Source organism: Phyllobates terribilis, unplaced genomic scaffold, assembly GCF_046119375.1.
Source record: "Phyllobates terribilis strain yellow unplaced genomic scaffold, ASM4611937v1 Scaffold_2__4_contigs__length_985480577, whole genome shotgun sequence".
NCBI lineage: Eukaryota > Metazoa > Chordata > Amphibia > Anura > Dendrobatidae > Phyllobates > Phyllobates terribilis.
Window position 1 is genome coordinate 322,987,726 of NW_027362762.1, and position 23,482 is coordinate 323,011,207.

A 23,482-nucleotide genomic window follows, 5' to 3' on the forward strand; every position below is an offset into this window, starting at 1 on the left:
TTTGGAAAAATACTCAAGTTTGCCATTTACTTCCATTATGCTCACTACTCGAGTTGAGCACATCCGAGCGTCCAATCTACTTGATTCTTGCTCTCGAGCATTTCACTGCTCAATCAACACTAATAATTAGTGAAAGATGTGAGGCACATATGCAGACTCCACATCTATAGTATCATTTCTTCAATAATTTGTACCCTGCTGTTTCCTTTTGTTTTCTAAGGGAAGTAAGCATGATGTGTCTTTCATCTGCTACTCTCTCCGACCACTGCATCTACAGTCCTCAGCTTTGCCCATTTCTTGGTATTCTCTTTCGAATATATTGAATTTTATGTTTTAACAAAAGAACAAAAAAAAAGTCAAATATATTAATTGAATATGTTAACAGATCATAATGAACATGCAGAGAAAACAATATAGAACGTGCAAAAAAAAGAGGGAGAGGGGAGGGGGTTAGTATGAGGGACACATAGGCAATTGAAAGGAAAGGATCAGGAATTGATGAGGATATTATGTGCGATTTTATGTGTTTGGTATTTGCGGGTGTTTGTGTTGTCCCTGATCGTGGAGAATTTAGCCTGTGTCATTTAAAATTCTAATGAGTTGTTCATTGGTTATAAAATTATTTATTCAGGATAGAAGTTGCTGGTACGGTATGTGTCTTTTTTTTCCCCAAGCATAAGCTATTGTCTGTTTTGCTACCAAGAAGAAGAGCGGAGTTTGTACTGGGGGTGGGTGAGTATGGATGATTTATGGTGAAACATAGCTTCCCAGGGATCTCTCATCGGGAGGGGAGTGGGGGGGACGGAAAACTGCTGGAGTCAATTTATATACACGAAACCAAAAATGATAGAACTGGGGGCAAATGCAACATATCATCTTTGGAAGCTCATCCCCGGAAACAATTGGCGGGATTTCCAAGGGCCATATGTGCTATACACGCAGGGACCAAGTACCATCATAATTTCGTGGTATTCCCAATGCTGAGTGATAGTCAGATACTTATCATCATACAGTTCCATCAGGGAGTTGTTTGTTTGACTCTACTTTGCATTTTGCTAATTGGTGAAAATAAACCATTAACGTTTCTATTTTTGAAAGCATTCTTACTTTGCAGTATTTTGTTATCTATCTATCTATCTATCTATGTCTGCAAGAAGCCGAGTTTTAGACTTTGAATATTGAGCAGCTGAATCGCTCTGTTTCTCATACTGCTGTATGGACTCTGTTTGGTTATTACTTTCTGCGGGAAGTTTTTACAGTTAATAAACCTTCCTGTTTGGACAGGAAACTGCATACCTGTGTGAACGCTGCCAGCTACCAACAAGCTAAATTGTGTGCGTGCGTATATATAGATAGATGGATATATATGCAGTGGGGAAAATAAGTACACTGCCAATTTTGCTAGTTTTCCCACCTTCAAAGAATGGAGAGGTCTGTAATTTTTATTGTAGGTACACTTTAACTGTGAGAGACAGAATCTAAAAAAATCCAGAAATTAACATCGTATGATTTTTTTTTAAAATAATTAAATTGCATTTTATTGCATGAAATAATAAGTATTTGATACAGTGGAAAAACAGAACTTAATATTTGGTACAGAAACCTTTCTTTGCAATTACAGAGGTCAGTTGTTTCTTGTAGTTCTTGACCAAGTTCACACACACTGCAGCAGGGATTTTGGCCCACTCCTCCATACAGATCTTCTCCAGATCATTCAGGTTTCGGGGCTGTCACTGGACAACATTGAGTTTCAGCTCCCTCCAAAGATTTTCTTTTGGGTTTCAGGTGTGGAGACAGACTAGGCCACTCCAGGACCTTGAAATGCTTCTTATGGACCCACTCCTTAGTTGCCCCGGCTGTGTGTTTCAGGTCACTGTCATGCTGGAAGACCCAGCCATGACCCCTCTTCAATGCTCTTACTGAGGGAAGGAGGTTGTTGGCCAAAATCTCGCGATAAATTACCCCGTTCATCCTCCCTTCAATACTGTGCAGTTGTCATATCCCCTTTGCAGAAAAGCACCCCCAAAGTATGATGTTTCCCCCCCCATGCTTCACGGTTGGGACTGTGTTCTTGGGGTTGTACTCATCCCTCCTTTTCCTCCAAACACAGCGAGTGGACTTGATACCAAAAAGTTCTATTTTGGTCTCATCTGACCACATTACCTTCTCCCTTGCCTCCTCTGGATCATCCAGATGGTCATTGGTGAACTTCAAACGGTCCTGAACATGTACTCGCGTGAGCAGGGGAATCTTGTGTGCTCTGCAGCATTTTAATCCATGATGGCATAGCGTGTTACTAACAGTAATGCTTCAGACTGTGGTCCCAACTCTCTTCAGGTCATTGACCAGGTCCTCCCATGTAGTTCTGGGCTGATTCCTGACCTCTCTCAGAATCATCCTTACCCCACGAGGTTAGATACTGCATGGAGTCCCAGACCAAGGAAGACTGACAGTCATCTTGTAGTTCTTCCATTTTCTAATAATTACACCAACAGTTGTTGACTTCTCCCCAAGCTGCTTTCTTACTGTCCTGTAGCCCATCCCAGCCTTGTACAGGTCTACAATTTGGCCCTGGTGTCCTTAGACATCTCTTTGGTCTTGGCCATGGTGGAGAGGTTGGAGTGTGATTGATTGAGTGTGTGGACAGGTGTCTTTTATACAGGTAATGAGATCAAAGAGGTGTCATTAATACAGGTAATGAGTGCATAGTAGGAGGGCTTCTTAAAGAAAAACTGACAGGTCTGTGAGAGCCAGAAATCTTGTTGGTTGGTAGGTGAACAAATAGCGTATTTTTCGGACTATAAGTCGCACTTGTTTCCGCCAAAATTTTGGAGGAAAGTAGGGGGTGCGTCTTACAGCCATCCATATATATTCAGACTATATCTGTGGGTGGTGGGGGAGCAGCAGTGGCGGAGGAGCGGGCACAGGAGGCAGAAGCCGCCTGCTGCAGCCTACACTGTGCCCGCTACTAAAGAAAATGAATATTCACTGCTTATGGGCGTGGAGAGCAGTGAATATTAATTTTCCTTAATAGCGCTCACACTGTACCCGCAGCGTGGCTCCTGCAGCAGCCGGCGATCAGTGTGCCCGCTAATAAAGTGCATGAATATTCACTACAACCCATGGAAGACATGGCACACAGCCGGTCGCTGCAGGAGCCGTGCTGTGGGTACAGTGTGCATGCTATTAGGGAGAGTGAGTGGTCACCGCTCCCCACGCACACAGTCCCGGCGTGGGGGATCAGTGACTTTTCCGGCACAGCATCTCATAGTGTGAGGGCGCATGGCGGTGATGCGGAGATCAGTGCTGGCAGCAGAGCAGGACGCAGCGCTGGAGCACAGGGAAGAAAGGTTAGTAGAAGTGCTTATTCTTTTGTGTGCAGCATGGGATGGGGGGTGCAAAGTATACCAGGATGGGGATCAGGGGTGCCATGCATAACAGGATGGGGGATCAGGGGAGCCATGCATACCAGGATGAGGGATCAAGGGGTGCCATGCATACCAGGATGGGGGATCAGGGGTGCCATGCATATCAGGATGGGGGATGAGGGGTTCCAGGCATATCAGGATGGGGGATGAGGGGTGCCATGCAACAAGGATAAAAGATGAGGGGTGCCATGCATACCAGGATGAGGGGTGCCATGCATTCCAGGATGAGGGATGCCTTGCATACCAGGATGGGGATCAGGGGGTGCCTTGCATACCAGGATGGGGATCAGGGGGTGCCTTGCATACCAGGATGGGGATCAGGGGGTGCCATGCATACCATGATGGGGGATCAGGGGTGCCATGCATACCAGGATGGGGGATCAGGGGTGTCATGCATACCAGGATGGGGGATCAGGGGTGTCATGCATACAAGGATGGGGGATCAGGGGTGCCATGCATACCAGGATGGGGGATCAGGGATGCCATGCATACCAGGATGGGGGATCAGGGGCGCCATGCATACCAGGATGGGGGAACAGGGGCGCCATGCATACCAGGATGGGGGATCAGGGGCGCCATGCATACCAGGATGGGGGATGAGGGGTGCCATGCATACTTGGATGAGGGGTGCCATGCATATCAGGATGAGGGGTGCCATGCATGCCAGGATGAGGGGTGCCATGCATATCAGGATGAGAGATTCCTTGCATACCAGAATGGGGATCAGGGGTGCCATGCATACCAGGATGGGGGTGAGGGATGCCATGCATACCTGGATGGGGATGAGAGGTGCCATGCACACCAGGATGGGGGATTGGTGTTCCATGCACACCAGGATGGTGGATTGGGGTGCTATGCATACCAGGATGGGGATGGGGGCCACGTATAACAAGGAGGAGGGGCCGTACAGGTTCATTTCACTAAATTAGAATATCATCAAAAAGTTAATTTATTTCAGTTCTTCAATACAAAAAGTGAAACTCATATATTATATAGAGTCATTACAAACAGAGTGATCTATTTCAAGTGTTTATTTCTGTTAATGTTGATGATTATGGCTTACAGCCAATGAAAACACAAAAGTCATTATCTCAGTAAATTAGGTTAATTAACAAAAAACACCTGCAAAGGCTTCCGATGGGTTTAAAAAGATCCCTTAGTCTGTTTCATTAGGCTCCACAATCATGGGGAAGACTGCTGACTTGACAGATGTCCAGAAGGCAGTCATTGACACACTCCACAAGGTCCCAGAGTCTGGAGGAAAAGTGGAGAGGCACACAATCCAACCTGCTTGAGGTCTAGTGTGAAGTTTCCACAATCAGTGATAGTTTGGGGAGCCATGTCATCTGATGGTGTAGGTCCACTGTGTTTTATCAAGATCAAAGTCAGCGCAGCCATCTACCAGGAAGTTTTAGAGCACTTCATGCTTCCCTCTGCCGACAAGCTTTTTGGAGATGGAAATTTCATTCTCCAGCAGGACTTGGCACGTGTCCACGCTGCCAAAAGTACCAATACCTGGTTTAAAAACAACAGTATCACTGTGCTTGATTGGCTTGCAAACTCGCCTGACCTTAACGCTATAGAGAATCTATGGGGTATTGTCAAGAAGAAGATGAGAGACACCAACATTAACAGAAATAAACACTTGAAATAGATCACTCTGTTTGTAATGACTCTATATAATATAACAGTTTCACTTTTTGTATTGAACTGAAATAAATTAACTTTTTGATGATATTCTAATTTAGTGAGATGCACCTGTATATACCAGGATGGAGGATATTAACAGAATTGGGGGACATTACCCCTATACCAGTGTCAGTAGCAGACCCCCTCCCCCATAACAGTGCATCATGACCACATTTTTTGCTTACATTTTTTTTCTATTTTCCTCTTCTAAAACCTAGGTGCGTCTTATGGTCTGGTGCGTCTTATAGTCCGAAAAATATGGTGCTTATTTCTTGCAATAAAATGCAATTTAATTATGTAAAAATCATGCAATGTGATTTTCTGTTTTTTATTTTTAGACTGGCAGTGTATTAAATACTATATATATATATATATATATATATATATATATATATATATATAAATAAATAAATGTGTGTGTGTGTATGCATGTATGTGTTTATATAATATATATATTAGAGAAAAAAAGTGATTTTTAATTAGTCACAGTCCAGAGAGTATAACTTTTTAGCATGGACAGGCAATCTGTCCCTCTGTAAATGGCTGTAGAAGATTTTTATGATGTGGACAGTCTCCCATGTGTGGTTGATAGTTGACCATGACAGGGTAGTTGAGCAGGTTTTTGCCTTAAACGTACTGTTTATGGCTGATAGGAGACGACAGTAGTGAGTTTCTGCCTCTTCTTTACCAAAGTCCCGATGCTTCAGTAGCTTTTCACGGTCCACACCTACTATAAGTAAATAATCGAGGGGCGGAAAGGACTATTTACAGGACAATTACAGTAAGACACAGAGTTGCTGGAGCAAAAAGTGAATTTCAGAAGACAGATGGTTTGGAACTGTTCTGTTTGAGGTACAAAGTTCACATGACGAGCGGGTGTGTATTTGTCTTATTGGTATAGAAAGCGGTGTGAGGGAGAGAAGGAGCAAAATGCAGAGAGATCCCGGGTCTGACATGACACTGGAGACCTAATGGATCATGTAAGGATCACAACTGAAGAAATGGAAAGTTATCATTGGCTGTGTGAGATGTGTGTGGCCATAGACTGCTCTGTTCAGCGTAAGTACAACATAATGGGACATGGTGAATCGTAGCAGGTTACTGTACAATTTTTATATAGTCACTGGAGACCAGAAATGATTGTCAATCCATGCAAAAATGTTTTCTATTGTTTTAAATTCTGCATATCTAAATGAGACGTAACTTTCATGGGGACCTGAGATCCTGTGCGCTGAGCATAAAGTACTAGCCTGTTACCTTGACTTTTTGTTGGTATTTTGGTTGCACAGTAGGGGTAAGTTCACACATTGTGTATTTGCTGTGGATTGTGTTGCAGAAAGTTCTACATCTCTCTCATTCCTTGGAAACAACCCTTTCAGATGAATGGAGCCAATTTTCAGTCTCAAACTTTTGCAACAAAATATGCAGCATGGGAATTCACCCTAAGTAAAATTTTTAATAATCGCTTTCCCTAGCTAGGATTTTGAGAAAGGTGGCTGCTGCATTACTATGTCTGTGTACAATGCCTGACCATAGCAAGGGGTAAGGATCTGTTGTGTATACTGAGATCATACCATGCATACATTCACACTGCTATATGGAGAAGCATGATCCCATAAGGTTACATGGCATTACTGCTTAGGGGCTTCAGACGGAAAATAGTTCTGTTTTTCTCCAAAAATATAGATGTTAATTGACAATAATCAGTAATGCATCCTAGGACATGCACACAACTTTTGTAAAACACACACAATCTGTATTTGTACCTGGACATTAAAAATATAATGTCAGAGTGAAGAACTGGCTGATATTTTATTAACGGTGGGTCCAGAAAGTAAATCTGACCACTGTCCCGTGATTATTAGCTGACAGCAGACTAGAATCCCCCATAAATCAGCATACGTATATCATTTCAATAGAACAGGGGGACAGTATATCACAATAGCAGCACTTGGCCTTGATCTGGCGGGTCTAGCTGTACAATCAAGTGAAATTCCTGTAAATTGGGATCCGATAATCTGAAAATGCCAATTAACCAGTACTTGTTTGTAACTAAACACAGAAATTTGAGCACAGAATTAGGAGTTTTACTAATTCAACATATTTGCTAATCTAGTGCCTACATTATGTATGGGATGTTCTTGTACCCATCAACCTTCATTATGGAAAATGTTATACTAATTTTTTGTGCTAAAGTATTTGCCGTATATGTCCATATTTTTATTCAGTAACCTATTTGGTGTCAGTCCATCCTGACTGTGCGTGCCATTACTACAGTACTGCCACATCACCGCTGCCGACTTGTCCTGCGTAAGATATATGGCTGCATGTACTGTGAGCATCCATCTGTGAAAACCTCTGTGCTGTGAAGTTCCTGGAAATTAAGAAAAAGATGTGAAACAGGTTTTCTTACCTGAGAAAAATCCCAGCATGCTTATCTGTAAGGCTAGAGGGATCTTATATCCATGGATATCCAAGCCTAGCATTAAGGCTACATTCACACATCCAAGTGGAATGTCCATGTACTCTCAACAGAGTTATATGCATCTATTCACATGTCCGTGAGAATCACGGATCTGAGTCCTATTCTGCTCCGTGATTGTGGTTTAGGACCAGTCATACAAGTCAATGGAGCTTGGCAAATCCAGATGCAAATCAGAAGGCTTCTGTTTTACATCGTTGTTTCACGGATCTGTAGTTTAGTGACCAAGTTGAGAGAATATAATGTATATATAAAATTAGCAGGGCTTTGGAAAAAAGCTGAACAAGACACATGCACAAGTCGTTTTGACTTTGCTGTACATAGGTTCATTCATTGAACGCTTTGTCAGGCGGGTTCCACACTATTGATTGCATGTTCACCTGTTCTGAAAAGTCACCTGAAAGTGCTGTCATATTTTAGACTGCTGTCAGAAGACTGATAAATACGACTGAGTACTTGTTATTTTAGAGCTTTGTCTACTCCTACGCTTTTAGAATCTGGCCTTTAAACATACGCATTTTATCTATTTACATGTGCTCCCTTCATTGCTTCACTTCCCTGCACCAGAATTTAAAATCAGTTGTATCTGTAAAGCTCTGTTATTTTACCCATTTACACATCATCCTGGAGTGCTCTCTTTAGGCCTCATTCAGACATGTTTTTTTTGTACATGAAAAAAGACCAATTTTACATCAGTTTTTGATGAAATTTTAATCCGTGTTTGGTCACCAGCGGCACCCCCGTGACTGAAACCGGAACGCTGCGGGGGAATAAAGTTCATTTTCTCCCAGCAGTGGGCGGCTAAGTGTGGGCGCCAGACAGGTTAATAAAGCTATTAACCTGCAGACTATCCCATATCTGCAAGTTAATAGCGTTTTTTTCTGGTGACAAAAAAAAAAAGACTTTAAAAATCTTCTGATTCGAAGCGAAATCTTTAATTTCCGTGTTCTGCGAATCATGTGATTTGTAATGGTGAAACAGAAAAATAGTTGTACAACACCAGGTGACGTAATGTACCATCTAACAAAGAAAATCTGGCATTTTTCAGCCTTTTAGCCCACCCCGACCAACAAAAAAAATAAAAAGAGAAAAAGAAAAAATGTATGTATTAATGAAGAATTAACTGCACATGCATTTTTGGATTGTTTTATATTTTGCTATTTTTTTGCAATAAGACTTGGTTCACAAGTGGTTTTTGGTGCATTTTTAGTTGAAAAAAGGATTGGATCCAAAAATAAGAAATAGTATTAGGCTGTGTGCCCACGATGCATTTTTGGTGCGTATTTTGGTGCCTATTTGCAGCGGGTAAACGCTCCAGAAACGCATTGCATACCTTATCCCATGACTTCCTATGACATTCTGCAAGTTCTGTGCACATGGTCCGTATTTTTTCTGCGCAGATTTTACTCGCAGAAAAAATACGGACGTGACCAATTCTTGTGCGTTTCTGCATGCGTATTTGCCTATACAATGCATCGGAAAAATGCATGGGAAATACGCATGCAAATACGCGTCAAAAACGCATGTAAAAACGCATGCGTTTTTCTGACAAGGAGATGCATGCTCAGGAAAATTTCTGCTTCATTTCTGCATCGTGGGCACTAAGCCTTAGGGTATGTGCACACGATGCAGAAATGCTCAGGATTTTTTCCTGAGCGTTTCTGCATCTCTCTGGCAGGAAAAAACGCATGCGGATTGTACATGCGGTTTCCTGCCAGGGACATGCGGAAATGAAGCGGTCTTCACTTTCATTTCCGCATGCGGGTTGACAAGCGCTTCCCAAGCGATTTTAGCATCAAGTGCTTGTCAACTTCACACTATATAAATCCATGCAACCGGCATGGATTTATATAGTGTGTGAATGTCAAAAAATAAAAACTAAATCTATACGTTACCCTCTGATGGCCCCCGGTGTCCTGCTTCATCGGTCCCGGCTGCTGGCAGTGAAGACTTTAGGACCTTCCGACGTCAGCGTCACGTGACCCGTCACATGACTCTGACGTCAGCGAAGGTCCTTCTTCATTCAACCGCGAAGTGCCCGGGAAGCCGACAGGACGCAGCGCGGGCCGTCAGAAGGTGAGAATATATATATTTTTTATTTTATTCTTTTTTTTTTAATGGTACCTGGGTCTGGATGAGAGTTCTCTCATCCAGACCCGGGTACCATCCGCACATTAGACCGCATGAAAAGCGCATCAACATATACAGTGATGCGGATTCCATGCGGTCTAATGCAAGTCAATGGCGGCAAAAGAGCAGCGTTTCCGCAAAATTAATTGACATGCTGCGGATTTTTGACCGCAGCGTTTACGCTGTGGAAAAATCCGCATCATTGGCACAGCACATGCGGATTTCCATTGGGGAACATTGCTGCCCTTCTACCATGCGTTTTTCATGCGTTTCCGCGGTGTTTACGCAACTGCAAAAACGCCGCGGAAACGCATGAAAAACGCATCGTGTGAACTCAGCCTTAAGGTAGACTCTACATAGCAAATAATATTTCCCTGTTCACACACAACTGAAATGCATGTAAGGCTATGTGCACACGATGCAGAAATGAAGCAGAAAATTTCTGCATCATTTCTGCATCTCCCTGGCAGAAAAAACGCATGCAGATTGTGCATGCGTTTTTCCTGCAGAATACATGCGGATCCACATGCAGATTCACATGCGTTTCCGCATGCAGATTGACAAGCGCTTTCCAGGCGATTTTAGCATCACCTGGAAAGTGCTTGACAACTAGGTCACACTATATAAATCCATGCAAACAGCATGGATTTATATAGTGTGACCCGAGAGAGTGTATATACTTACCTCCGATGGCCCGCGCTGTCCTGCTCACTCCGTTCTCCCGGCTGCCGGCAACTTTGAATTGAAAGACCTGCCGACGTCAGCGTCACGTGACCCGTCACATGACTCTGACGTCACCGCAGGTCCTACAACTCACTGCAAATGCCGGGAAGCAAGCAGGAGAGGTGCGCGGGCCGACAGACGGTAAGTATATATATATTTTTTATTTTATTCTTGTTTTTACAGCTTTTTTAATGGTACCTGGGTGTGGATGAGAGTATCCTCTCCTCCACACCCGGGTACCATCCGCATATTAGAACGCACCAATTACGCAAGTACAGATGCAGTCTTGCGGAATTGGCGCGTTCTAATGCAAGTCAATGGCGGCGAAAACGCCGCGTTTCCGCAAAATTAAATGACATGCTGCGGATATTTGAGCGCAGCGTTTACGCTGCGGAAAAATCCGCATCATGGGCACAGCACATGCGGATTTCCATTGGGGAACATTGCTTCCCTTCTACCATGCGTTTTTCATGCGTTTCCGCGGCGTTTACGCAACTGTAAAAACGCCGCGGAAACGCATGAAATACGCATCGTGTGAACTCAGCCTAATACTGTTAAAAATGTCTGTATGACATGAACATAGGGCATAAAATACTCCAGTTTTCTAGAAATCCTATATAATCCTAACACAAAAGTATTTGTCTTTAATCTCTCTGGGTTTAAACTGAATTAATTTAAAAAGAAGATTATTGACATTGAAAAGAAATTTACTGTGATGTTAAAAGGTCATTGCTAAAAATTCTATAATTGTAATTTAGGAGACACCTAGAAAATGACTGAAGAATAAATAGAAGGTATTTATAGAGCGTTTTATTCCTGCCTGCACACCTACTGGCATTATCTAAAGATTACAGCATTGGTTGGATTGCTCAGAGCTCCAGGTTATCAACTTGGAGCCTTCTCAAGAGCCACATGCAAATCTCCTTGTGTTTGCCGTGAGATATTGCACTAGATACTAATGGATTGTCACACCAAGGCAGCATAAAAATATCCATTCCAACTACAGTCACCCTGGCATGCTGGACATCAGCTTCTGGGCCAAATTCTGACTAATAGCAATCCATTCCTCCCTAATCCGTGCTTGACGGTTCACAATTTCTGTATTTTTGTTTATCCACCCTCTTTTTGAGGATTGAACACAGGTTCTCAATAGAATTGGGATTTTGCGAGTTTCCTGGCCATAGACCCAAAATTTGAATTGTTCAAAAAGCCACTTGTGTAACGGGTCTGGGAGGCGGAACCTCTGAGCAGCTATACAAGGGGGCGGTCCTTGTTAGGAAGCGGGTGGCTCCCAGGGAAGACGGGCAGGTAGTCACGGCAAGTGACAGGGACAGTCTCTGGGTAGAAGGGCAGGTAGTCACGGCAAGTGACAGGGACAGTCTCTGAGTAGAAGGACGGGTACTCACGGCAAGTGACAGGGACAGTCTCTGGGTAGAAGGGCAGCAGGCAGGTGGCTGGTGAGCGCTCCCAGGTGAGCGGGCGAGAGTCTTTGGACAGGCAGGTGGTCACGGCAAGTGACGGCAAAGCCTCCAGGTAGGCTAGCAGGCAGGTAGCAGGTGAGCGCTCCCAGATGAGCGGGCAAGAGTCTCTGGACGGGCAGGTGGTCACGGCAAGTGACGGCAGAGCCTCCAGGTAGGCTAGCAGACAGGTAGCAGGTGAGCGCTCCCAGTTGAGCAGGCAAGAGTCTCCAGACAGGCAGGTGGTCACGGCAAGTGACGGCGGAGCCCCCAGGTAGGCTAGCAGACAGGTAGCAGGTGAGCGCTCCCAGGTGAGCAGGCAAGAGTCTCTGGACAGGCAGGTGGTCACGGCAAGTGACGGCGGAGCCTCCAGGTAGGCTAGCAGGCAGGTAGCAGATGAGCGCTCCCAGGTGAGCGGGCAGGCTGGTCCATAGACAGACTGACAGGTGTCGGAAGGCAGACCGTTGGACCGCAGGCTTGCAAGCAGGTAAACGGATATCAGGCAGGTATCAAGCAGGAATCTGACAGGTGACTGGCAGGTAACTGGCAACGGGACCTGAGGGCTGAAGCAGAGTGAAGGCTTTGCAACAACATTGCTCGGGCACCTCCATTTTGGAGGAGGTGCCTTATATATGGTGAAGTCCTCCGTCCATTGTCCGGGGACTCCTTAGGACGGCGCGCGCGGCCCCTTTAAGAGAGGGGGAGCGCGCGCGCGTCCTAAGCACCGTGACCGGGAAGCAGCGCGCGCTGCCAGCAGAGCGGGAGGAAGACGCCGGGCACGGAGCAGAGAGGTGAGGGGAACAGCGTCCCTGCCTAGCAGGAGGCAGGGACGCCGACGCTACAACTTGGTTATCACTTTTGCCTTGTGACATGGTGCTCCATCATGCTGGAAAAAGCATTGTTTATAACTAAATTGCTCCTGGATTGTAGGGAGAAGTTACTCTTGGAGAATGAGTACATGCCAGTCTTTATTCATGGCGGTATTCTTAAGCAAAATTGTGAATGAGCCTACTCCCTTGAATGAGAATCAGCCTAACACATGATCTTAGGAGGCTTTACTGTTAGCATGGCACCGGACTCACGGTAGCGCTCATCTTTTCTAATCCGGACAATCATTCTTCCAAATGTCCCAAACACCACACCTGCGCTAAATTACTAGTGCAGAGAAACAAAGAGATCCATTAATATAAAATAGTCAATTTTATTTAATCAATCAATAAAAATATAACAGACTAAATTTCAAAAATACATGAGCCAAGATAAGGAATCCCCGGAAGAAGCAAGCGGGCGAAATGCGCGTCAGGGTGAAGGGGGACAGCGTCCTGCTCTGGTTCTGGCTACTCCTGATCTTGGCTCATCTCCTGGCATAACCTTTATCAGGTATATTTCTCCTTTTGCATGAACTGTCATTTTGGCTTCCTCTAATAATTGGGCATTATTTATTTGGATCAAATTAAAGGGTTAATTGGTGTCCCTTCATTGGACCATACCCACTATATTATGGATAGCCATTAATTATACTATATATACCATGCAGAAATATTTACTCTTAGGGAGTCTTTAGCAATACTATAATACGATAGTTACTTATGAGCCTCCATTGATATTATATTCTTTGGCAGGAGCTAGTCCCCCATACTGGCCACTCTGTTTTTTAGCTATATGTTTTTTTGAAATTTCTTTTATTATATTTTTATTGATTGATGAAATAAAATTAACTATTTTTATTAATGGATCTCTTTGTTTCGTTGCACTAGTAGTTTAGCGCAGGTGTGGTGGTTTATGGATTTGTTTGAAGTGCCAAACAGTCTGAAGGGGCTTCATCAGAGAAAATAACTTTACCCCAGTTCTCAGCAGTCCAATCCCTGTACTAACTAGAGAAGGTCAGTTTCTTCTTAATGTTTTTCTTGGAGAGAAGAGGCTTTATGCAGCTCGTTTTAACACCGGGCCATTCTCCAAAAGCCTTCGCTTCACTGTGCTTGCAGATGCATGGACATCTGGTTGCTGCCATTTCTAAACAATCTCTGCACTGGTGTTGACCCGATCCAGTAGTTAAGTTCTCTGTAGGAGACACTCTTGGCACTTGCTGAACTTTCTCGGGTGCTCTGAAGCCTTCTTCACAGCAGCTGAACCTCTCTTTGAAGTTCTTCATGATCTGATAAATGTTTGATTTAGGGGCAATCTTACAAGTAGCAATAACCCTACTTGCAAAGCCCTTTTGATGCAAAGTAATGATGACTGCTTGTGTTTCCTTTTGAGGTAACCATGGTTAACAGATGAATGTAAACATTTTCCACACCAGCCCCTTTTTATAGCAATTAATCTGTTCTTAAAGGGAATCTGTTAGCAGGTTTTTGCTATGTAATTTAAAGACCGCATGAGGTAGTAGTTAAAATACAGATTTCAACGATGTGTCATATGTCTGGCTGTGTGCTGTTTTTTAATTACATTGAAGGTTTTATCACCTGGTGATTATCATTGTTGGACTACAGCAGCATTTGCATGCTGGTCTGACTCTCCCCCCCCCCCCCCCTTCTGTGATATGCAGCTCACTGTTTATAGACTTTATATATAGACTTTATATATAGATAGCCTGGTGTGGATGGGGTTAGCTTTATCAGCTCTGCTGCATTTCTAAATCTTAACTTTGATTGTGTCAGAAACACCGCACCTAGTAAATTAAGTGATTATGTAGCACCCTGAGGATTCGGCTGCTACAGGGGTATTGCACCTCAACCCAGAGGTGTGATATTCCACTCCCGGGTAAGGATGGAGTGTGGGACTGAGCTCGGTAGGCTGCATGCACTACATACATCCCATTTCCGAGGAACAGACCAACGGTACTCCCACTTAGAAATGTGCAGGTACGACCGAGTCTGTTCCTGGCTGGAGTGGGAGGGGGGTGGTACATCCCAAGTAGTGTAGGGGCAGATAGGGGGAGCAGCCTGGGTAAAGATAGGAGCTCATTGGGTGCTGGTCACCTGAGCTCACACATAGAGGGATATATAAGGTGGGCACCAACTAGAATCAGGGTCAGACGCAGAGAGTCAGATGCAGAGAGGATCAGCTGCAGAAAACAAGTTAGGAGAGGAGAGAAGAAAGACCAAGACCCAGAGTGAGAGAGGAGAAAAGAGAAAGACCCAGAGCACAGAAGAGAAGGGACCCAAGAACCCAAATCAGAGCACCGGGTGAGGAGTCAGCAAAAGGGTACCGGAACCCAAACTGGTGGGGGTAAAAACAATCCCCAGCCAGAGACCGGAGACCGTGGGCAGTGTCTGTCACGGTCACCCACCACATTCACCCCGAAGGCACACCACATGAAGGGTCAGGGAACCCAGGGCCAAGGGTGTCCCAACAGAAGGCCCGAGGGAGCTGGACCTAGGTGGATCACTGGTGGGGACGGCTGAAGAAAGGACAGAGGGAGAGCTCAGGGCCACGCTCCGGACTTGTTTGGGGGTTGGCTGGATCCAGGACCTGGTGGACGCAGCACGGCTCGGGTGGTCACTAGCAGCTGGAGTGACCAGTACAACATCTGCAGTAAGTAAACACCCTTAACTGCACAACCCGACTCTGTCTTCACTGCCGTCTGCACTACACCACCACAACCCCCATCCTCTGCGCCTGTCCCCTCTGGGGCTATACCCCTCCCGTTGGGGGTTATTTCACCAAGCTGCGCACCCACCATCAGCCTCAGCGGACCCTGCTGCAGCGGCGGCCACAGTGACCGCATCACAACGGGTGGCGTAGTCGACACAAAAGAACTTTAGTAACATCTGTAGAACTGCCACATCACACTGAGCTTGACGCCCTGGGCACGGGACCGGGTCACAGCCGCTCGGAGACTACAACCCCCCATCTGATCCGGTGCCGGGTATTTCCCTCAAAAAGGAATATGTACCAGGGGGTGCGTCAATTACATCATTGGATTCAGCTTCTCTTTGCTTACATCATGCTGCTCTCAGATGAGGTAGCAAAAACCTGCTGACAGACTCCCTTTAAGTCACTCAGCATGACAGCATAATATCAGATGCCTTGTCCTCGTTAACACTTTAGCCTGAGCGAGTGAGATCACTAAAATGATGTAAGCAAATCATATTGTGGAGCTGCAATTCTGTGGAAAGGCGGTTTTGTGTTTAAATTAATGTTCAGCCTCAACCTAATTGAGATGGTTTGGGATGAACTGTACCAGCAGAGTGAAAGCCAACAAGTGCTCAGCACATCTGAAAACACCTTCAAGAACAAGGAAAGCCATTGCATGAACAGGTGTCTCTAAACTTTTGACTAGTTATAACACACACACACACACACACACACACACACACACACACACACACACACACACACACTACTGGTCAAAATTTTTGACACACTTGTTCATGCTATGGTTTCCCTTGCTCTTGAAGGTGTTTACAGAAGTGCTAAGCACATATATATAATATGTATTCATTTTAGGGAGTTGTGGAAAAAATTCTGCAAGGTAAGAATATGTAAAAAAAAATAAGTGTTAATAGTTTGCATTTTTTTATTTGATAAAAATAATGTGAATGAATAAAAGCACTCTTTTGTCTTCAGAACACCATCGATTTTTTTTTTAGTTATGCTTGCAAACAGTTTTTGAAAGAACTTGGAAGGGAGGTTGTACAAGACGTATTGGAGAACCAAGCACAGATCTTACGTGGATCTATGTTTTGTCTCTTCATGTATGCCTAGACAGAATCGATAATGTTGAGATCAGGGTTCTGTGAGAACCTTATCATCACTTCCTGGAATTCATGTTCTTCTTTATGCTGAAGATAGTACTTAATAACATTGATTGTATATCTGTGATTGATTTCCTGCTACAGAATAAATTTGGAGCAAACCTGACACATGTTGTCATGGTGGTATTGCGTGATGCATAAGCATCTACCTAGATTTCTCAGAATTGATGACACCATTAATCCTGACCAAATCTCCAATCCCTGTTTTCTGAAATGCAATATCAAACTTGCAAGGAACCACCACCATATGTTGTTTACTGTAGATACTCATTTTTGTACCTCTCTTCAGTAAATAGACTACCTTCTATTACAGCCAAATATTTAAAATTTTGAGCATTTTCTGCATACTAGTTCCTATATTTTCAAGAGTAGTTGAGTCTCTTGGTCTTGTTTCCATGTCAAAGGTTTGGCTTTTTGGCGCAATTCTTCAATTAAGACTTCTGGCCAGACTTCTCTGAACAGCAGTTGTGTAGCTGGGACCCATTGGTTGCTGCTAGTTCTGAGCTGATGGCACTGCTGGACATCTTTTGATTTTAAAGGGTAGTCAACATGATGTGTTTTACATCTGCTGCACTAAGTTTCCATGGACAACCACTGCGTCTACTGTCCTCAACATTGCCTGTTTCTTAGTGCTCCAGACAAGCTTGAACAGCACATTTTGAAACCCCAGTCTTCTTTGAAAAGAGGCCTTGCTGATGCAGTCTAACTACCCTGTGGCTTGTTGCTTTGTTCAGTTTTGCCATAGTGTATGACATGTGACCTGAAACTATTTCCCACAATCTCGCCTTTGCTGCAAAGTTTTGCTGTTCGTTGCCTCGTTTTAAGCCTCCTATACAACTAATTCTGTTTCATTTACTGACTGTTTCATACTATATATGAAATTGCCAAACATTTTCACCTGTTTGGTATATTTGTTTTGTCATATATCTAGTTATCTTATAAAATCCCTGACTTTGTACTTATTTTGAAGGCAAAAGGTGGCCACACTAAATATTAATGTGATTAAGATGTTCTTTTTGTTCATTCACCTTGCATTTTGATGATTGAAAAAAAACAACTGTTAACACTTCTTTTCGTACTTTGAAAAAACACAAAATTTGAGCTTGGTTTAAGTTGGTATACATGCAGCACATGTTTCACAATGGCCATGAATCAGAAAAACCTACAAGAAGTAAAATGAACAAAAACCCTGCTGTAAATAAATAAAAAGCAACTGCATTTAAATAAAATAGGGTTCTTAGTAACACTGTTTTTTATCAAAAATAATATATAAGCTATCCCACCACGACAAGGTGAACCCATTTTGGACGGTCCTACACTGTCTAATATTAAAATCCTTACTATGTGTCAAAGTTGACCTCAATGTGTGAATAAGGGATGACAAAGGACTAGGTCCCAAACTGTGAACACCAGCCTAGAGAAGCTTTAAATGTGTAAGGCTATGTGCACACGATGCAGATTTAATGCATTTTTGCGGCAGATTTTCGCCGCAAAAACGCATTAAAATCACTTGTAATAGGTCTGCCATGTAATGCAATGCAAATCCGCATGTGCTGTGCACATCATGCGGAAATTTCCGCTGCGGATTCGCATTGCGGTAAAACCCGCAGCAAGACCAATTCTAGTGTGATTCCGTTGCGAAATCGCAGCTATTGACTTGCATTGGACCGCATAAGATCCGCATGACTATATGTAGTCATGCGGATCTTATGCGATTTAATGCGCGGATGGTACCCAGGTCTGGAGAAGAGGAGACTCTCATCCGACCCAGGTACCATCGTACCTACAAGTTAAAAAAGAACTATAAGGTTAAAAAAAAAAAAATAATAATCATACTCACCTTTCCGGCGCCCCCGGTGTCCTCCCGGTGACGATGCGCTCTCCTCGACTCCCAGCGGTGATCTGCAAGGACCTTCGGTGACATCATTTAGTAAGCTGATGGTCACATGACCATCACCTGACCGCTACATTACAGGTACCCACCACAGAGCCAGCAGCGACGCCGGGAGCAGACCGAGGCCGCCGGAAAGGTGAGTATGAGGTTATTTTTTATTTTTACATTCTAATTTTTTTTTTTTTTCTACATTATGTTGGTCACACAATATAAATCCATGCCGGTTGCATGGATTTATATTGTGTGACCAACTTTCAAGCACTTTTCCAAGTGATGCGAAAAGCGCTTGACAAACGCTTGTCCCTGGCAGAAATAACGCATGTACAATCCGCATGCGTTTCTTCTGCCAGGGAGATGCAGAAACGCTTAGGAAAAATCCAGAGCATTTTTGTATCGTGGGCACATAGCAATGCTCTGGAAAATTTCTGCTTCATTTCTGCATCGTGGGCACATAGCCGTATCCAGCTCTAGGAAGGAAGGCCACACCCAGGTTAGCAGAGAATGCAAAAAATACAAAGAAAAAACTAAATTTGAGCTTGGTTTAAGTTGGTATACATGCAGCACATAAATGCATGTTTCACAATGGCCATGAATCAGAAAAACCTACAAGAAGCAAAATTAACATAAACCCTGCTGTAAATAAATAAAAAGCAACTGCATTTAAATAAGAGGGTTCTTAGTAACTGTTTTTGCTCAGTGTCCTTTGTCTGCCCTTATTCACACATTGAGGACAACTTTGACACATGGTAAGATTTGTAATATTAGACAGTGTAGGACCATCCCGAACGGGTTCACCTTGTCGATGGTGGGATGGCTTATATATAATTTTTGATCAAAACCAGTGTTACTAAGACTAAGAACACTATTTTAAGTGCACTTGCTTTTTATTTATTTACAGCAGGGTTTTTGTTAATTTTGCTTCTTGTAGGTTTTTCTTTTCGTACATTGCCGCATTTTTTCCACATGTCTAAACTTTTGCAAAACTGTGTGTTGATATATATGTATATATACTCAGAAATATCATATTTACAATGTTATTAATTTCTACAAATGCCTCTGCCTGATACTTTGTTTTTCTTTTGACCTTCTACTATCCTCTCATATATCTTTCTGCATCACTATCAGTCCTTTTAAATCACCACTCCAGTATTTTTTTTCTCACTGCTGGAGTGATGCTTTAAAGGAAAGTCCCCCCTGACCCCCGGTCATTAACTCGCTCTCCAGAGTCTTCACAGTTTTTGGGCACTGGTCCGGTCCCGCGGCGCCATCTTGTGAGTGCAACTTCTGAGTGGTTGGAACTCAGAGGGTATATTACAAGCTCTCAATGCAAGTCTGTGAGAGCCAGAACGAGGCTAGAAAGAGGCTCTCATAGACTTACATAGATTAGTGACCTCCGGCTCGCTCCAGGAAACACTGGAGCAGCTGGCAGGTCACAAACTGCAGAAGACGGACCAGAGCTGCACCGAAAACAGATGAAAATGCCGGAAGGTGACTTGGAGCAGGGGACTTGGATTTTAAGCACCACTCCAGCTGTGAAGTAAAAAATAACACTGAAGTGGTGCTTTTCAGTTTTCCTATCAACCCACTTTCTCTCACTTTATAAACTGTACAAGAAATTCCTCCTACTTGGGTTTTTTGTAATACTCCATCATGTCCTCTCAGTATCTCCTAAAAGTAAGATCCATAATTTTAGGCACTCTTTATTCCTTTTTATCTCATTCTACCTTGGTTTCTCCTTTTGTAGACTATTTGGTTGTGAGCAAAGTATTCTCTACTAACGGTTTACTGTGTGTGAAATACCTCTTGTGCTAGAGGTAATTGTAAAGATACATTTCCAGATCAAGGGGCAATAATCTAGAGATTTATGAACAGATGAGGAATTATATAAGAGAGCAATTTGCATAAGGATCAATAGGTATGGTCTGGAAAAGCAAGCTATCCTATGTAACTGGAAGTGCTGGCAGCTTTGGCTACAATTTCATCCAGATATTGAAGACAGCCCCTGTATGAGTGTCTCGCTTTTGGTAGTCTTGAGCTTTCCATATCTTGTATGGATAAACATTCATTTAAATGGCTGCTATGAAATACTACCTGTCAGTGCAGAGGAAGTGCCTGACTAGCGGCATCCCAAAATCAGATGGCTTCTTCCTGAAAGGAGTGGTCTCCGATGATGGATCTGTTTCGCCCCGGCTGGGCCGATGCGGTCACGGTACTGGCACACGGCGGTCTGAGTCATGGTATAGTCTGACGGGGTGCGCGCCTGTCTTTGTCAATTGTGGGGGTTAATAAAATAATAAAAAGGTTCACGACGCCAGTTGGAATGTTCGGCCTGATATGGCCGGGCACTGATGAGGATCCCTGGGAGTTAGGTGGTAATGAGCAGTGCCAGATGATTAAACCTTCCCAACCAGGGATGGCTCCTAGGGGAAGTTGGAGCAGGAATGGCGCAGCAGGGAATAATCAGCTCGAGACAGGATAATAACCATTTTGTACCTTTTACTCAAGTTCTGCAAACAGTTCCAGAAGCTTCTATACAATTCACATACAGGGATTTGGACAGACCTGCATGGTGAGGGTTTAGATTCTCTGCTGTGAGGTTGTGTAGTCTACCAGGTATACCAAATATACCTGGTAGACGATTCCTGAGCTAGTTAGAAGTAACTAGTTGCTATGAGGTCTCCTATACACATCAGAGCACACTGAGAAATGGATTCATACTCCTAATTCTTTTTCGCACACAGCTGGAAGCAGCATTGAGGAAATTAGACAGCAGTACTGAGCTGTGTAGATAAGAATCCAGCTCTGAGGGGAGGAAAGAGATGTGCTAGAAAACTTAGCAAGCTCTTTCTGTCTCCATTTGCGCCACAAGCCCCCTCTACTATCCCCTCACCATAGTGTATAATGGGAAGTGTAATCGGACTGTGCCCCCAGTCTGTCTGGTCTTGAGCAAGACAAAGTTGAACTTTTTTTTGTAGAGTCAATGATGAGTACAGAAGCAAGGGGGGTGAAAAGAAGTGGCTTTTAAGTGGGGGCATAAGCAGATTTTTTGATAAGTTATATTATAAAACTTCATATATTCATATGTACTATTAATTTATGTGAAGGTTGATGAAAGTACAGTTGTCATTTAAGGCGTTGTGCGAATCCAGCTTTAAGGCCGATGCAAATGGACATATTATGGATCTGTAATAGAACACCTATGGTCCCATGTATGTGTATGTCCGTGTGCTTGTACTAGCATAAGTTGTATTGAAAATAGTTCAAATTGCACCATATTTATTCCTCTTTTATACTCCGTGCCAATATTTTGCACCAGAAGTATTATGAATTCCATAAAAAATGCCGATCGTGCCACTTTTTCTAGATACTTTTCAAAACTGTCAAGGGTGGTTCAAAAAAGTGTCTAAAACTTCTATTAAATGTTTTGCATGGCATGTATTCCATATTTTAGTGCACGTTATACTAGAACTCTAGCACAATTTGGTGAGTAAATTTTCCCACACATTCGCTAACACATACTGTGCAGACATAGGGCCTGATTTATCATTTGTGGGTTTAAGTAACGTTTTTGTTTTAGTTTGTGGTATTTAATGACGGTGTTTGTGCCAAATTTTTCAAAATGGCGCACATGGTTCATGAATTTTGCGCAAAATAAAAATATTAACCCTTTTTTCGTCTTTTTAGGACAAAAAATACATGTTCCACTAAAATGTTGTAAAAATTGTGCAAAATTTTCAGATGTACATGAAATCACTCCAAGAGGGTACTGATTTACACTTGCACCAATATTTAGCAGCTTCTGATAAACCCCAAACTCTTCCCACAAAAAAAACCAAACAGGCGAATACATAAAAACAGACTTTAAAAAAAGGTGCAAATTTAAAAGAAAAATAAGACGCAAATGAAAAACAAGCGAAAAACGCCAAAATTAGACAAAGAAATGCACAAATGCAATAATGTAGTGAGCCCATAGTTCGTTCTCAGTTTTATAAATGTGGGTCACTGTTGTTCTGGCTGCCGCGCACTGACAGCTCACATTTTACAGTTTAGTTCTGTAGAATTGGGTATTTGTAGGACAGCTCAATATCATGTGATTGCATTCAATTCGAAGAGAAGTTTTTGACTTGTGACATTCAGCAGATTTGACTAGATGGAATTTTTACAGATGTCGGTTCTCCTTGACTTTGTTATAAAGCATAATTTCAATCATTATACAGACTACGATGAGGTTTGTGGTACAATGCAGCTCGGTGTGATCCTGGTATGGTGCAGGTAAGAATGAAGTTATACCTTGCATTAGTCTTTTGGAAGCTGTGGCGCGGCCCTGATCACGTCAGCAGTGGATTTAGGTGGAGAGCGGTTTTCCTCACCTGGTATTGTTGAGCACACGAGATGTCATGCTCTGCATGATCACACTTTCCAATACACTGCGGCTTCCCTTGGAATCTGGAAAGAAGGCTGCTTTACTATGAGCTGCTTGTTACTAATATGTGGACCCAACAGCTAACTTCTAAAAAAAAATTAACTATGAAAAAATTATATAGCAGTACATATATAGTAGATTGTATAGGTGCTTATTTTTTGGAAAGTCCACTATTACAGTAGAATCCGGTCATTAAAGTAGTATTGTAGCATAAGTATATGGCTCCATTTAATCAGTTTATTAGGTAAATGTTATATATGGCATACTGTGCCTACTGTAAATGCTTGTGTGTAGTCTTCTAGCAGACCCACAAGTCTATGGATATTAGGTTACAGGCCGTGGTAAAAGTTACGTGTGAACTCGATCATAAAACTTTCTCAAGCAGTGAGCGTTTTGCTCCTAATCTAACTCGCCTAGTATTTTAGTCTGCTGGACCTTTGGAGCTCATCAGTGTCTGAGTCTGGTTCCTGAAGAGGAGCCACTTCTATTCTGGTGG

The 23,482-nt window shown here is 43.2% G+C and overlaps 1 protein-coding gene across 8 annotated transcripts in view; it reads left to right on the forward strand.

Annotated features, from left to right (window-relative positions):
* MCF2L (MCF.2 cell line derived transforming sequence like) overlaps window positions 1-23,482 on the forward strand; it is a 291,794-nt gene that overhangs the window by 112,934 nt on the left and 155,378 nt on the right. The window contains exon 1 of one of the 8 annotated variants that reach the window (XM_073664393.1): window positions 6,013-6,176. The exons of the other annotated variants lie outside the window; for them this stretch is intronic. Within the exon in view, the coding sequence (XP_073520494.1) occupies window positions 6,089-6,176 (88 nt within the window). The 5' untranslated portion in view covers window positions 6,013-6,088. Of the gene's footprint in view, window positions 1-6,012; window positions 6,177-23,482 lie in introns of those variants that run through there. 8 annotated transcript variants of the gene reach the window in all.